This window comes from Lemur catta, chromosome 5 (genome assembly GCF_020740605.2).
Source record: "Lemur catta isolate mLemCat1 chromosome 5, mLemCat1.pri, whole genome shotgun sequence".
Taxonomy (NCBI): Eukaryota; Metazoa; Chordata; class Mammalia; order Primates; family Lemuridae; genus Lemur; species Lemur catta.
The window spans coordinates 25,173,499-25,190,269 of record NC_059132.1 but is presented as its reverse complement, the minus strand read 5'-3'; the positions used below and the strand labels follow the sequence as shown (position 1 = coordinate 25,190,269).

At 43.7% G+C, this 16,771-nt stretch overlaps 1 protein-coding gene and 1 long non-coding RNA gene across 3 annotated transcripts in view; one reads left to right on the top strand and one right to left on the bottom strand.

Moving 5' to 3' along the window:
• The window catches only part of CYFIP2 (cytoplasmic FMR1 interacting protein 2), a 116,407-nt gene that overhangs the window by 88,114 nt on the left and 11,522 nt on the right, over positions 1 to 16,771 (top strand). For both annotated transcript variants that reach the window (XM_045551278.1, XM_045551279.1), the window contains one exon: positions 16,633 to 16,705. In XM_045551278.1, the coding sequence (XP_045407234.1) occupies positions 16,633 to 16,705 (73 nt within the window). The remainder of the gene's footprint in view (positions 1 to 16,632; positions 16,706 to 16,771) is intronic.
• LOC123638023 lies at positions 288 to 12,211 on the bottom strand. Its single transcript, XR_006735145.1, has 3 exons — positions 12,165 to 12,211; positions 9,671 to 9,790; positions 288 to 310 (listed from the first exon to the last, which is right to left on the bottom strand). It is a non-coding gene; the product is annotated as an uncharacterized LOC123638023 (long non-coding RNA).

Here is a 16,771-nt window from a genome sequence, read left to right as displayed (position 1 = left end):
AACTATAGGACACTCAGGATCAAAGGGCCTCAGAGCTGAGAGAGCCCCTACAGCTGTGGTCCCCAAGCCCTGGGCTGCAGACCTCCACCATCCCCCACCCACGTCTGTGGAAAAATTGTCTTCCATGAAACTGGTCCCTGGTGCCAAAAAGGTTGGGGACCGCTGCTCTAGAGCATGCATACTCCAACCCCCTCTACTCATACGTGAGGAAATAGAAAACCAGAGAGAAGAGCAGCTCACCTGAGGTCACACACAGCACAGCAGCAGAGATGGAAGAACTGAACATAGGTTTCCAATATTGATCCCAGTCCTTGGGGGCAAGGGAGGGCACACAGGGCAGGGATCAGAGATGGCCAAAGTGGGCTCTCCGCTCTCTATTCAAACGACCAGGGAGATCTCCAAGCCAAGACCACGCTTTCTGAGATTAAAATGAGGCATGAACTTTCTGGAGTTTTTTAGTTTAGGAAGCTGAAAATAAATATTTAAGTGACATACCACTTGCTCCTAATAAAAGAGGAAAACTAATGGCATAAAAAAGGAAAGAAAGATGCCTGACGGCCATCCACAAAGGAAGGGCTATAAACCATGGAACATTCATTCTTATGGAAGGCTCTGAAGCAGTTAAAAAGAACACAGTGATAAAGTAGCTTTGCATGTAATGACATAACATTGGTGAAAGACATAATGTTGAGCATGAAAAAGCAAGTTCTAGGACAAGACGCACATTATGATGCCACACATGTAAACAAATAGAAAATAAAACCCACAAAGTAACACCACATTGAAAAAAATCTAGAAGAAAAAGTGTACGAAGCAGTTAACAGTCATTTTCTCTGTATGAGAGAGGAAACCAGGATTAGAGGTCAACAGGGCCTCGAGCTTTAACGAGAATGTCTTCATTTTTCACAAGGAAAGTATATTTATTATTATTGACCTAAAATTTAAGAATTTAAGTAGTTATATGCTAGTTTTAGAAAAACTGGCAGGATACTGGCAGGTGCAAAGGGGAAAGTGAGAAGTCTTCTGCCTATTTTTCTCTTTTTCATTTTTTGTCTCTTTTTCTAATAGATCTGCAGAGTTTTGGTTGTGGGTTCCATATCGGTGTATGTGCTACAAAAGCTTCTCTCATTCTGTGGCTTGCCTTTTTCTTTTAACAGAGAGATTGTTAATATATCATTAATATGTAAGTAGAGGGAATATACATTGAAAAGTTCAATTGCACAAAAGTATATTTTCTTCATTAAGTTGGGTGCTTATGAATGTTTCTCAGAATTCAGTGTTCAGTATTAGTACAGAAACCCATATACCTGTGGGGTTGTTTTTATGGTTTTTGTTGAGTGTTCTGGTGGTTTTAATTAAAATATACATGCAGTCCAATGCATAAATCCCAAGTGTGCGGCTTGATAAACGTACACACCCATGTAACCCCCACCAAGGTCTAGATACAGAACACGTACAGCATCGTAGGTGGTTCTTTCCTGCCCCTTCCCGTCAGTGCTCCAAAAGGAACCATGGACCCGACTTCTATTCCCAGAGATTAGTTTTGCTTGCCCTTGAATTTCATATAAGTGGATTTATCTAGTATGTTTTCCATTTCCTGTCTGCCCCCTGTCATCCAGTATTATGTCTGTGAGGTTTGTCTGTGTTACGGCGTAGCATTCTCGGTGCATGAATAGACTAACTGAATCCTCCGTTTTACTGTGAGTGGACATTTGGCTGGTTCTCGGTTTGATGCTATTATGAATAAAAATGTCATGAATATTCGTGTACATGTCTTTTGGTGGGTATGTCCCATTTTTATTAGGTAAAAATAGTCGACCTAATATACTAAACCTAGTAGTTTAGCTTCAGTAGGTTTATAAGCAGTTTTACCAATTGTTTGTGCCAATTTACACTCCCATTCGGCAATGGATGAGAGTTTTAATTTCTTCATACTCTCATGAACAGCTGAATTTGTCCATCCATCTTTTTTTTTTTTTTTTTTTTTGAGACAGAGTGTCACTTTGTTGCCCGGGCTAGAGTGAGTGCCGTGGCGTCAGCCCAGCTCACAGCAACCTCAAACTCCTGGGCTTAAGCGATCCTCCTGCCTCAGCCTCCCGGGTAGCTGGGACTCTAGGCATGTGCCACCATGCCCAGTTAATTTTTTTCTATATATATTTTTAGTTGGCCAGTTAATTTCTTTCTCTTTTTAGTAGAGATGGGGTCTCTCGCTCAGGCTAGTCTCGAACTCCTGACCTCAAGCGATCCACCTGCCTTGGCCTCCCAGAGTGCTAGGATTATAGGCGTGAGCCACTGTGCCCGGCCTGTCCATCTTGATAATCATAGCAATTCTGGTGGATTATGGCCTCAACTTCCCTAATGACTAATGATGCTGAGCCCTTTTCCACATGTTACTGGCCATTTGCTCATCCTCTTTAGTGAAGTATGGTTTACATATTTGCCTGTTTCTTAAATTGTATTTTTCTTGCTATTTTAGGCATTATTTATGTATTATGGATATATATATTACAAATACATTACCGTGGTTTATCTTTTGATGAGAAGTTCTTAAGCTTTAGTGTAGTTATCATTGTTTCCTTTATGATGGGTGCTCTTGGACTGTTTTTAGAAAATCTATAGTTGTGAAGATATGAGTGGTCATGAAGATATGTTATCTTCTAAAAGTTATAGAGCTTAGCCTCGCAAGGCTAAATAGCACTTTAAGTCTATTACTCACCTGGAATTGATCTTTGTGTTTATTTAATGGGGTGTAGAAATCCAATCTCATTTCTTCCCACATTCTCCCAGCACTACCTAAAGACCTCCTTGCCCTGATCTGTCGTGGCAGCGCTGTGTCTGTGGTTAATTAAGTGTCTGTAAATGGTCTGATCATAGCGGACTCTTAATAAATGTTTGTTGAATCTAATCTGAAATGAATCAGCATTTGTTAAGTATATATGTGTGTGTGTCTTATGTTTTGGAAGGAAATTATGTTATCTAGTGTTTCCTACCCTGAGAAATCATAATGTGGTCATTAGGAAGATAGGAATCACCAAGTTTTTGTTCAAATGTTGTATGGTTTTCGAGAGCTCGGGCCCTGTTGGTTATGCCGGCACACGCCAGGAGAGGGCCCTGCTCGTGCGTGTGAGTGAGGGAGAGCCTGCATCCCTGGGAAGGAGACAGCCGTTCTGTCTGCCTGTTACTGCAGGGCCTCCCTCCCAGGACTGGACAGTGTCCTCTGCCTTTGTCCCTGTTGTTTATTTCTTCTCTCCTCCTTACAGTAGAGTGGGCCACAGTAACACTCCAGTCATCTGAGCGTGTTCCAGATTCAAATGCTGGTCAGATCTGGGAAAGCCCCCAGAGACTACTACCTAGGGCCAGTTTCCCAACCTCGGCACCACTGACATATGGGTGCAGATAAACATTTGTTGTGGGAGGTTGTTCTGTGCCTTGTAGGATGTTGAACAGCATTTCTGGACTAGGTGTACCAGTAGCACCCTCTTTAGTTGCAACAACCAAAAATGTCTCCAGATAGTGCCTGCTATTCCTTCGGAGGAGAAAACCTCCCCCTGTTGAGAACCACTGATCTAGTACAACCCCACATTTTGTAAATGGGAAGGCTGAGGCCCCAAGAGGGAGCTGATTTTCCCAGGGTTACAGCTAGTGCAGGAGTTGGGATGAGAACCAGACGTGACTCAGAGTCCAGAGATTCTTCAGATCAGCACACTGAGGTGCAGAGAGATGCTCAGCTGAGCTTCACAGATCGTTTTTTATTTACAGTGTTGTTTTTTAATGGTTCCAGCCCCACATCTCACCCTCTGTCTCCTACTTCCAACTTTATAGTCCCTTTCCTCGAATTCTGTTTTGCTTATTACACAATTGAAATAAATTCATTGATGGAAAACCCAGAGAAGCAGAAAGAAGAAAGCAAAACCACATTGTCACACTAAGGTACACTGTTCACATTCCAAAGGATATTCTTCCAGTTGTTTTGTCCCAGCATATTAATTTTTCTTATCTAAAATTAGTTGTTAGTTGAATTATAAAAGTAATATCAAGCTAAGAAGAGCGGTTACCTCTACAGGGTGTGATGGGGGCAGGGAAGAGAGGTCTTTCACTTTCTACTTTACACTCTAAATTACCGATGGAATTTATTGCAATAAACATTTGTTACTCTTTTCCTTAAAAGGAAATACTTGCATACTTAAATGTACACAACCCAGATGCAAGCAAAGTAAAAAGCTGAAGTTTTTTACCACCCTTCTCAGACCCTCACTCCATATCCCCACCTATACTTGATCGGGATTATTTTGCCCATCACTCTGAGAAAAGACGCCTCCAGCCGCCCACGAAGTGTGTCCTGTCCCTTCGCCCACACACCCACAGGCAGTGCCCCTCGGCCTTGCTGTATGAGTGTCTCTGCCAGCCCAGACCGGAGCCAGATTGTGTTCTTGATTGAAAATGAGCCACAACCTGTGGAATGGAGGCATCTTGACTCCCAGTAACATCCATTCTTTGCATGCCTTTACGAATTTTTAAGTATATTTACTAGTTGCAGACATGGCCTAATCTGAAAAACAAACATGCTAGGGTCATCCACATGTCAAGACCTGGCAAAAATGGTCTGAGAGGTAAGAGTCATTGGTTCTGCAGATGTGAGAGCCCAGCTCTGAGATCTGGCCATGCGTCCTATCCCTGAGGTCACTGCTCACCGCCTATGCCCTCAGTTGTCGGCATTAGGGGTTAGCCCTCCAGGGCCGGACAAGATGATCTCAGAGCTTTTAACTCTTTATTTACCAAGAAAAAAAAAGAAAAGAAAGAAACTAAGCCTTACTGTTTATTAACACACCATTTGACAATGACAGCTATAAAGAGTTGATGAAATATGTGTCAGTTCAGGTGTTTGCTCAAAATTTTACGGATGAAAGTTTGTAATCAAAGAAGTTTGGAGACCACCAGCCTAGAGATACAAGAATAGAGTGAAAAACAGCGTAAAATGAGAACTGACCTACAGAAACAGAGGGGGGGGGGGAGTGACAGGAAAGGTTTCCCTGGTGAGGGTCATTATCGTACCCTCAGCACCTAACACAGGGCTCAGCAACTAGGAATGAGGGGAGGGACGCTTCAGCTCAGTCTTAGTTGATAAGCAAAAATGTACCTGCTTGTCCTCTAAAATCCTCAAGATACGACCACTCGATTTGAGACAGGGGCCATCAGTCACCTTCATCCAAATCCAGCCCAGTCCTTGCTGATTTTATTAGTCTTGCCAGTAACTGCCAAGAAATCAGAGCCTTGGTTATATAATTCTGTACTGATAATTTTCCTGTGAGGAGACCCTAATGGACACAGTGCCTGGGAGCCGAGGGCTTGGCGATCAGAATGCAGTTTGTTCTGCTGAGAAGTCGTGTAGAGCGGACTTCTCCAAACGCCAGGAGGCAGCACCGTGTGGTGCAGGGGTCTCCACTGCGGCTGCTCATTAAACTCACTTGGAAAGCTTCCCCCCAAAATTCTGATTTCTGAGTCTCATCCCACTCCAGGGAAAACAGAATCTTTGGGAGTGGGCCCAGATATTTTAAAAACTCCACACTTCATTCTAATGTGCAGCCGGAGTGGAGAAGCCCCTGATCTGGAAGCAGCCTTCTTGGACAAGACTTGCCAAAGCTTTGGCATTGATGCTTCGTTGTCACAACTTGTGCCCTATCTGCAGACCACTGGTTCTTTATATAATCTTTTTAAATTTAAATCAACTTTTTAACTGAAACTTACTTTAAAAAGAAACTAATTATCACCTCCCTAAAGAAAAAAATCATTATCTCTTGCCATTATGAGAATGCAGCTGGGATAATAAATTCAATAAAAATAAAGCCTGCCCAGACCTCTGAACCTGCTCCCTCCCTCTGTCAAAAACAAGACTATCGAATGTTAAGAGAGGTGTTAACGTGTGCTGGTTCCAAATAGAGACTTTCTTTTTAATATCATCAGAAAGATTGATAGGAATCGGAAAAGGAAAGAACTTTCTCACCGTGTGGCTCGCCATTATTGGTACCCTTTCCTTGTATCCCCAATTCCCGCTTTAGGAAATGCTAACCTTGGAAGACATTGGCATACATTTGGGAGGAAGGAAAAGTCACTTTCTAGGCCACAGTTTCTTGGTTAATAGATCTTTCCCAGTTGACCAGACATGATTCTGATCCAGAATAATAATTCTATTATCCCCTTGACAGTGGAGAGGAGGAGGCATAGATTGGTGGGAACCCTGCCCTGCCCCTCCCCCAACAATCAGGTAAGATTAAGTTACTGATTTATTTAGCCAGGGCATCAGGGAGCTGCTGGAAGGGAGGCCCAATGCAGCAGGAGCAGATGCAGCCTATCTCGTTTGAGCTTTGCACTGTACCTAGAGTCCCACCCAAGGGGCTGGAAGCTGCAGCTTGTACTTTCTGTGCCAAGGAGGGTCCTGGTGGGTGTGAGAAGCCTGATTTCTTGCCAGCTCCACAGGCCCTGTATCCTTGTGGCTTAACATCAGTATACAGCAAACGCACACTATGTGCACCCATATAAGGGAACCCTGGGCTCTCTGGTTAGGCCCAGCCTCCCCTAAACCCCTCCTGCCAGAAAATCAGAGCAGTGATGCCTGGGCGGTGCCTCGACCTCCATTTTTGCAGCTCATTTCTCTGCACTTAATTGACAAAGACAAAAACATAATGCATTAGTGTTGTCTTTTTGTTTCCTCCAAAATCCAAGCTAAAAGTTATTTAAGAAATTATTGTTTTGAGATTGGTTTGATGATTCCCTTTAGGAAATCAGCTAAAAATGGTCATTTTTAACCCAGAAACAGAGCATAAAGGTAGAGTCTAATGCCAATCTACATAAATTGGCCATTTTTAGGATCACATTGACTCTGGTTTTTTATATATATACGCAGAATCTTTATGGTGTCCGTTAGCCAAGAGAAATCAAGTCCCCAATTAGCCTCATAGACTGAGTTGGGAACATTCAAGGGTTTTTGGTATTTTATGGAAATCCCTCATCCTGGTCCATCAGTTTTAAATTAAGTATACTACAAAAGGAAAATTTTAAGACTGAAAGCAATGCAAATATAAAATACCAATCCTACAAAGAATTTTGATGTGGGTTTCTTACTGTAAAATAGTTTTGCATCCTGAGTCCAAAAGCCTTTTTGATATTATTTACCCTGTTAACAAAGAACAGTTTTACAGTAGACCTTGGTTCTTATTAATCACCTAATGATTATTTCTCTCACGATCATATGTTAGTGGTTGTCTTATCCTGGGAATAAGCAGCATTAGTGGGACATCTGTTATCTGCAAAAATCACTTAAAATCTCACCACTTGAGAAACGTTTTAGTCTCACTCATAACTGATAGGATCATATATATATCACTTGTTGATTTACTGGGTTTTTGGTCAGAGTAACTAATGTTCTTTAAATTTAAAAAATTGACAAGTATATGCAGTTTGAAGAAGAATAAGAGCCTTGAACCTCCTTCTAGCCAAAGAAATAAAAAATTATTGATACTTCTATCCACAACCCCCAGAGGTAGCCTCTATCCTGAATTTGTATAAATAACGTCTTTGGTGCTAACTAATTTTTATAGATCTGCTGGTGTGATTCCAAAGTATAGAAGTGGACCACTCATGTGGTCAGTTTACACCCACAAAGTCCTTCTTGCCTGACTCCCCCCAAATCAAAGCTTTCCACCCAATCTTATTTACCCTGCAAATTCAATTTTCACCTCCTGGGACTCCAAGCCCTTCTAGTCCATAGTGCCTTTTTTTTTTTTTTTTTTTTGAGACAGAGTGTCACTTTGTTGCCCTGGCTAGAGTGAGTGCCATGGCGTCAGCCTAGCTCACAGCAACCTCAAACTCCTGGGCTTAAGCGATCCTACTGCTTCAGCCTCCCGAGTAGCTGGGACTACAGGCATGCGCCACCATGCCCAGCTAATTTTTTCTATATATATTTTAGTTGGCCAGATAATTCTTTCTATTTTTAGTAGAGACGGGGTCTTGCTGTTGCTCAGGCCGGTCTCGAACTCCTGACCTCGAGCAATCCACCCACCTCGGCCTCCCAGAGTGCTAGGATTACAGGCATGAGCCACGGCGTCCCACTGTATAGTGCCTTTTCTTTAAAAAAACTGATCAGAGTCCTTATTTATTCAGGGCCCCCACTAAGCTGCCTGCAGATTGAGCTGCCTAATCTAGTCCCAGCCCAGGGTCCTAAAGTCTGAGCTTCTGCTGGGAAACAAGGGCAGCTGGACAGTGATCCACATCTCATGCAAACATGGTGAGAGTGAGTCTTTTCGGAGGGACCAGCCACAATCAGAACCTGCATTTTACCTGATATGAGAGGGCCAATGAGAAGAACAGAGAACACTGGGTATAACAGGATCTAGACATCAAGCAAGGAGGTACCACATTCTGCACACATTCATTCTGACTAGGATAGAGCCTGAGCAGAGATTAAGTCATTTATCCATCCATATAACAAACAGTTGGCATCTACTACACACAAGGCTCCCTGCAAGGTGCTGGGGATACAACGGTGAGGCAGACCTGATGCAAGACAATGAGATAAAACAAGTAAATGAGCAATTCTATCCACCACTAAGAGTCATGCGAAGGGCAGTTCTGGTAAGTGCTCCAGTTGGGGTATGCCTGGGGTCTGTGGGGCTACCAAGGCAACCAATCCACATGTTTGGGGAGGATGACAGGGAAGGCTTTCTGCGGGAGGAAATGACATGCTGGGAGCTGAACCGGGGTAAGTGTTGGACAGGTGAGGGGGAACAGTGCAGATGCCCCAAAGCAAGACAGGCCATGGCGGGCCAGGGCTGAGAACCAAGGCCGACTGAAGCGTTCAGAGCTGGGAAGCAGTGATATGGGATGCGGAAGGAGCGGTGTGCAGGGGCAGACTGGGCACTATCAGATCTCCAGTTTCACGTTCTGGCTGCAGGGGAGAGGGAGGATTGGGGGGAAGGGCAAAAGGGGTGTTGGAATGGTCCAGGCAGGAGGGAGCAGAGCCAGGAGTAGTGGCAGTGGAGACGGACAGGCGTGGGCAGAGGCCATGGACTTGACCGCTGACTGCACGTGGGGGCAGAGAAGAAAAGGACACCGAAGCCAAGCGTCTGTAAGACAGTGGAGCCATTCAAGGAGTTAGGGCACACAGTGGGTTTGCAGGCAGGAGGCAGCGGAGATCAGATTTGGACAAGTTAAGTTTCTGATGTCCGTGTGCTCCCTCCCTCTTCCCACAGCAGACTGCAGTGGCCTTTTCTGGGGGTCCTCTCAGCTGAGAGCCTGGTTCCCAAGACCCACAGCCCCCGTCTCCCCACAGCCCACACCGACAATGCCCTGCCCCTCACAGCAGCCGGCTCATCTTCCCTCTGTCTGGTTTTACACCTTTCCCGCGGGTCAAAACCCTGCCCATCCTCTCAGACATTTCTCCCAGCTGTCATTCTCTTACTTTCGTTCTTTTATTCAGTGCATATTTTATCAAATGCCTTTCTCTGCAAGGAACGCGACAGTGTTTCTCTCTCCTCTCAGTCTCCAAAGCCCCTTCTGGCAACGTCTCCTACTGTGCCTAGTCGATTCTGTTTTATTTCACAGACACAGGGGTCTGTGGCTCTCTTCCCCACTAGATGGTAAACTTCACTAAAATCTAGTTTTTACAGAGTCCTACCTGTCCTCGTGTTTCCTGCAGCACCCAGGCCCCTCTCCAGCTCCATGGGACACATCGTCCTGTCTCTGTGTCTTCGGCCTGTCTGCCAGGTCACAGAGCCAGCACTCAGGTGTTTGGTGGCTGGAAGGAAGGAATAAAGAGGTAGCACCAGCTGCACAGGAGTGGCGTTCTTCCCCACACCTGACTTGAATGGTGGCTTTGCATCCCTGTTCAGGTGGTGTGATATTAATACTTAGTAGATATGGAAGTGCCCAGAGTTTACCAGTCTCCCCTTGATCACAAGGGACACTTTGTGCCTTTCCTTCCTTGGGTCTCATAGAGTCAAAGGAAATGAAATATCTGGCGGGGCCTCGTCACCTTGAGAAGCGCCCACCCGTACAGACCGTTGCACTTGTGCATGTCCATTCTCTGGGGTCCGTTTCCATCCGAATGCTGATGACTCCCAAGTTCAGCTCTGCGCCCCAGACTCTGCAGGGCCCAGGCCTTATCCCTAGCTGCCTTTTAGACATCTTGGAAAAACAATGGGTGTCGCAGTGAGATGGACCTGGGCCTATGGATCAGCCTTACTGCTTACTTAATAGCGGTGTGGACCTGGTTAGGAAACTGCACCCCACAAGACCCTCAATGTCCTCATCCTCAGGCCAGGTAGTGAGCCCCACCTCACAGGGATGTAGAGTAGACAACAGGTATAAAATGCACCTGGCAAACAGTTAGCACTCAGTAAATGCTCATTGCCTCTCCTTCCCAAAAGAGCACAGTGAATATATTGTTATAGACTCTCAGTTCTAGGGAAGGACCTTTAGAGACCATTTAATCCAACCTCTTCATTTTGTTCCATTTAAATTGTTCTTAATTGCACATGAGAACAAATCAAATGACACAGGTGAACTAACGATGCAAAGCATCACTCTTAGCGTGGCAGCACTGCACCTCCCCCCACCTGCATTCCAGTCGCCAGGGCAGCCCATCTCAATCATGTCTGTTTCCAGTTCTGCTAGTTGTTATCCTCATAACACCTAATAATATGAGGGTAACCTCTATGCTTTAATTAGCAACTTTAGACAATACTTACTGACTCCCTGCTTGGAAAGATAAGATTTCAGCTCATTTTTCTCTCTCCCCACCTTCCTCTCAATATTTGATTATATTACTTATTGCTTCTGTTGTTTTCCCTTGTCATCACAGATATACTTCTTTGGGTAACATGATTCAGTATCTTAACTCTTTTCCATGAAAGACCAAATGACCAAGGAAACTACCACTCTTGGCACTTCCACCTCCTACTCTTGTCAGCTACACTTTTATATCATCCCAGCTATATTTTCTATAATATTTGTATATTGTTCTGCATCTGTGATTTGTCCTGAAGTCTAGCCTAAAACAAAACAAAAACATACTATTTGCATGAAGCCTAAGCAAATATTTTCTCTTGCTGGACTAAGTGGCATGCTAGGATTTCATTTCCTTCCCTCTGATTCCAGCAGCAAGACTCCAAAAGCTCTTTAAAGTTACGAAGTAGGTGCTTTTGGTTTTTTCTTTTAAATTAATTTTTAAAGTAATATATATTTCATGTAGAAAACTTAGTAAATACATACAAGCAGGAAAAAACAGGAAGAAAGGGAGACTAGGATAGAAATTTAAAACACCTGAAAATTCTACATAGAGCATTTCTTAAAATTACTTCATGTCATTCGTACAGAGTAATCAGTAAAATTGAAAGGAAAATACTTCTCTTATTAATAAGAAACATCCAGACCCAAAATAGGAGAAATTCTTTTCTAAGTCTCAATTCCCTTACATGTTGGGACATTCAGCTTTTATCCTATGTGGTTATTGAGCATTTCTCGTATACCACGCACTGTATACTATGGGAATAAAATATGGTCAAATATAAACATTGCCGCTACGTTAAAGGAGGTTAAATTCCAGTGGAAGGAGGTAGATATTAATAGTCACGTGTAGGAATATATAACATAGATTAAGGTCAAATGCTGAAAAGGAAAAGAACTGGGTTCTTTTTAGGACATTTAACAAAAGACCGTACATGGGCAGAGAGGTGTTGAGGGGGTCAGGGAAGTGGTCCTTGAAGGAATGATGCTTGAATTGAGATCTGAAAGAAGAGTGGGGATTTACTAAGCTGAAGCAGTAGGGGAAAAGAGATGGATGAAGGAGGAGTCCAGAGAAAAAGCAGAGATTCTATGATGGCACACAGACAAGCAGACAGAGCCAGGGGGATAGTGGGGAGAGACCCAGGCTGGGGCGGCTTCACAGGCCAAGGCAAGGAGCTTCCCTGTCAGGGCGTGGCTTGCTGGGTTCCTAGGCAGAGTGGATGACCTAGTGTGGATCCTTTAAGATCAGACCAGAGGGAGTCAGCGTTAGCAGAGGCTCCGACAGTAGAAGCTTGTTTGGATCCCTTACACAGGCCTTTGTGTGCTCAAAAATGGATGTTTTTATCAGTCACAGTGATCTCAGCTAATGAAAGCCAAACAAATACCTTCCACAAAAGATGTTGCAGAGGGTGTTGCCACCTCATTGTGTAAATAGTCATGTAGCTCATTCTCTTGGTACCTTCCAGGCAGATGCTTTCCCACCTGTTAGGAAATCACATCCTTCTCTTCTTCTGCACCTTCATTCATAAATGACATTACAAAATGAAGAACACCCAGAGCAGAAAGCACCCCCAAAGAACCTCTGGAACACTCTTTCTCTCCAAAAGAAATGTGCAGTAGAAGCTCACCATGTAAAATGTATAAAGCAGCAGCATTGCTCTTGCTGAAGGCCACCGGAGCCTTCTTCCCTCCCTTTACCTGTAACGTGGCTCCCAAGATCACTTTACCCATAATTAACAACATAAAGTTGATGGTTCATACAATGGGCAACCTTCTAGTAATAAGACATTTTGAGAAGTAGCGGAAATGTTTGGAAGAGAGAAAGACAAGAAAAGTTGGCAGTGGGGCTATGTGAACTAGTCCTCTGCTTGGAACAACTTCAGTAGCTCTTCATTACACTTCAGATAAAATCCAGACTTAGTACCATGCCTGCAAGGCTCTGCAAGATCCGGTGGCTCCAGACCGTTAGGGCCTCCTGCTGTATAGACTGTAACTCTCATCATCACTAGACTCCAGCTTATTCCCTGCCCCAGGGCCTTTGCACTGGAATGCCCTTACTTCATATCTACACACCTAGCTCCCTCACTTCATTCCATTCTCTGTTCCTATGTCACCCCTCAAAAAGATTTTTTTCCAACCACCTGAAGTAGCCCCCTCCATTCTCCCAGTCACTCTCCAGCCTATTGCCTATTATGTTTTATCACTACCTTGTTTACTTTTTTATCTGTCTCTGTCAACTAGAATGTAAATTCTCTGAGGGCAAAGATCTAGTCTAACTTGTTTAACAACATATCTGCAAAGCCTAAAACAGTGCTTGGTCTCAATAAATAATTTGTTGGGTGGATGGATGGATGGATGGATGTCACAGCAGCATTCTCATACTTGGAGGACTGTCACATGGACAAATAAATTTATTTACTCAGCCAGGAAACATTTATGGGGTAACACTTATCACTTAATCAACAGTTATTAAGAAACTATTATATGTGAGGCACTGGGGATAAGAGGCAAAATAGAGACACTGTCCCTGCCCTTGGGAGCTCTTAGTGTCATGGCAGTCAGTGTGGAGAAATGTGGAAAGAATCAAGAGACAATGGCCGGGCGCGGTGGCTCACGCCTGTAATCCTAGCTCTGGGAGGCCGAGGCGGGTGGATCGCTCGAGGTCAGGAGTTCGAGACCAGCCTGAGCAAGAGTGAGACCCCGTCTCTACTAAAAATAGAAAGAAATTATCTGGCCAACTAAAAATATATATACAAAAAAATTAGCCGGGCATGGTGGCTCATGCCTGTAGTCCCAGCTACTCGGGAGGCTGAGGCAGTAGGATCGCTTAAGCCCAGGAGTCTGAGGTTGCTGTGAGCTAGGCTGATGCCACGGCACTCACTCTAGCCCGGGCAACAAAGTGAGACTCTGTCTCAAAAAAAAAAAAAGAGACAATGACAATCAACTGGACATAAAGACTAATTGGTCTTGGGAAGTGAAGAAGAGAGAAGATGTATTCCAGGTTCTAGGCTGGGGCAGATGAGGAGATGACTGTGACAAAGAAACCCCAGGTGGTAAGGGGAGAAGATCATCTTTAGAAATGTTGAGCTGTGGAATATCCAAGTTGGGGACATGCGGCAAGGAGTTGGGTATCCAAATCTGGAGCTTGGGAGAACAGTCTAGGTGGAAATACAGATTTGATGAATCACAGGCAATGAGTGGTATTTCAAGTCATGGGAGTGGGAGATATAAACCAGGCCTATAGGGTAAGAAGAAAACCAACATTTAAGAAATGGAATTTAAAACCTGCAGACACTGAAAAGGAGAAACCAAAATGGTGGAAACAAAAGAACACATCGTCATAGCAGCTGAGGAGGACAGTGCCCAATACTTTAGAGATAACATGTAAGATGAGGAAGAGTACCGATTGAACTTGGTGACAAAGCAGTCCTTGGTCATCTTTGCTAGAGCCATTGCCATGGCATGGTATGGCTGGGCATGTTTCTGTTTGCTGAGGAGGGAAGTGAAGACTAGGAAATGGAGAGAGATGTAGAAAGCTCTCAGAAGGTATCTGACCCTGAAGGAAATGAGAGAGATGGGTGGCAGAAGATGCTAGCTAGAAAAATAAATACATTCAGTGATGCTCTGAAGGGCAGAACAAGGATCCAGAGTAGAAACTATTGGGAGGCAGCCTTGGCTTAATACGAAACCAAACTTTCTAACCATTAGAGTTGTTCAAAAATGGATTGGGCTGTTTCCAGAAGAACTGAGCCCTCGATTGCTAGCGTTATGGGAGAATAGCCTGAATGTTCTCTTAGAAAAGAATAAAGGTGTCAAATAGGTAATCTTCCACCTTGAGAAACTAGAGAAAGACAAGCAAATTAAACCCAAAGCAAACAGAAGGAAGGAAATAACAACGAGCAGAAATCAGTAACATTGAACACAGGAAAACAATAGAGAAATATAAAACTAAAAGCTGATTCTTTGCTGGGGGGCGGGCAACACATCAATAAGATGCATAAACCTCTAGCCAGATTGGCCAAGAAAAAAACAGAAGACACAAATGACCAAGAATGAAGGAGGGACATCACTACGGACCCCACAAACATCAAAAGGACATTAAATACATACTACCAATGACTCTATGCCCATAAATTAAACTTAGATGAAAGGAGCCAGGTCCATATGAGACATAAACCCCCAAAACTCATTCAATAAAAACTGGCAAGCTGAATAGTTCTGTATCTATTAAAGAAGTAGCATTCCTACTTATTAAAAAATTTCTAATTAGAAAACCCTTCAGATGCAGCTGGTTTTTACTTGTGAATTCTATCAAACATTTAAGGAAGAAATAGTACCAATTCTACACAATCTCCTATAGAAAACAGAAAAGAAGGGAATTCTTTCCAACTTATCTTATGAGGTATCTTTTTTTTCCTCTTTTTTTTTTATCCACTGTCATTCCCAAGAGATATCTAATACCAAAACCAAAGACATTCAAAAGGAAAACTACAAATCAATATCCTTCTTCATGAGTATGGATTAAAAATCCTCAGCAAAATATTAGCAAATAAAATTGAGCAATACATAAAAAGGATAAGATATCATAATCAAGTAGGGTTTATTTCAGGAATGCAAGGGTGGTTTGTCATTCAAAAATCCATCAACCTAATTCACAATGTGAATATGAAAGAATAGGCCGAAGGATCAATAAGCCAGGTTTTCGGGTTACATGACGAATCAAAGGATCTAAGCTTAGACACAGCAATGAAGACCAGGTTGTGTGATTTCCTGGAAACAGGAAAAGCAGATCAGTTAAGAAAGGGGGAGTTTCCCCTCTGGCTAAGAAACTGAGAATTACAGTCAGATCCGGTGGGTTCCTCTGCAGGGACCAGACCAGCGTGTTATCCCTCTGGTATCCTCATTTCAAAGACAGATCTGCAGTTAAAAAGCAGGAGTTTGGGGGTCCCCTCCCAAGCAGCCAGCCGTTCAGATTCCCAGGGTGGCAGTGTTCCAGCCACACCTGGGGTGGAGGGAGCCAAGGGTACTCACGGTCCTGATTTTCTCAGATGCTCAGAATCCCAGTGTGTCACAATTTGAATGGAGCCTGGACTTACCTAATCCAGATGCCCACAGTTTAAAGAAGAGAAAGCAAGCCCCCGTGGAGGGTGGCTTCTCTGGGTCCCTTTCTTCCGCTCTGTTTTTAAATCCAGTCATCATGAGCTGGTCCCAGGACAGTAAGATCATGAGAACGCATCTTCCATCTGACCCTTACCAAACATTCTCCTCCAACCATTGCATATTTGCTTTTAAGCCTATGTTTGTGCATAACAAGTCACCATCCAAACCAATCTGGCCTGGGTTCTAGTCCCTCTTTCTCTAGTTGAGGTCTGGTGTGGAAAAAACCAATCAGACACGGGCCTTTGCACAGAGTTGTCCTGGATTAATGGATTAGAAGATTGGCCCAGCTGCCCGCTTCAAGCCTGCAGACCCCATGACCAAGAGACACAAAGTCTAAGGCCCATCATCTCTGTGTGATTCCTCTGTTATTCATTCTGATTCTTCAACAGATGCCTTAGAAGATTATGAGCTCTCCTCATGTGTCCGGGAATGTGCTATGAGGTTATGCGTTCTCTCATTTAATCCTCACAACAACCCATTAGAATAGGTACTGTTCTCATCCTCATTTTGCAGATAAACAAATAAGACCCTAAAAGGCTGAGTAACTCACCCAAGGTCACACAGCTAATGAGTAGAAGAGCCAAGATTTGAATCTAGGTCTGGCTAACCCCAGTGCTCAAGTTTTTAGGAATGAAAAGTCCTCCTGGTTTAACATGAAAATTGTTTTCTCTTCCTTTCCATCCGTCTCTGCAGTCTCAGGAGGAAGTCTGCGATTTGCTCCACGCCGCACCCTTCCAGAACATCTTGCCCAGAGTCTACATCAAAGGTAAGAAGCCACTGGCAGCAGCTGGATAGCCTTATTCTCACCTCCCAACCTGGTCAACTCAGATCT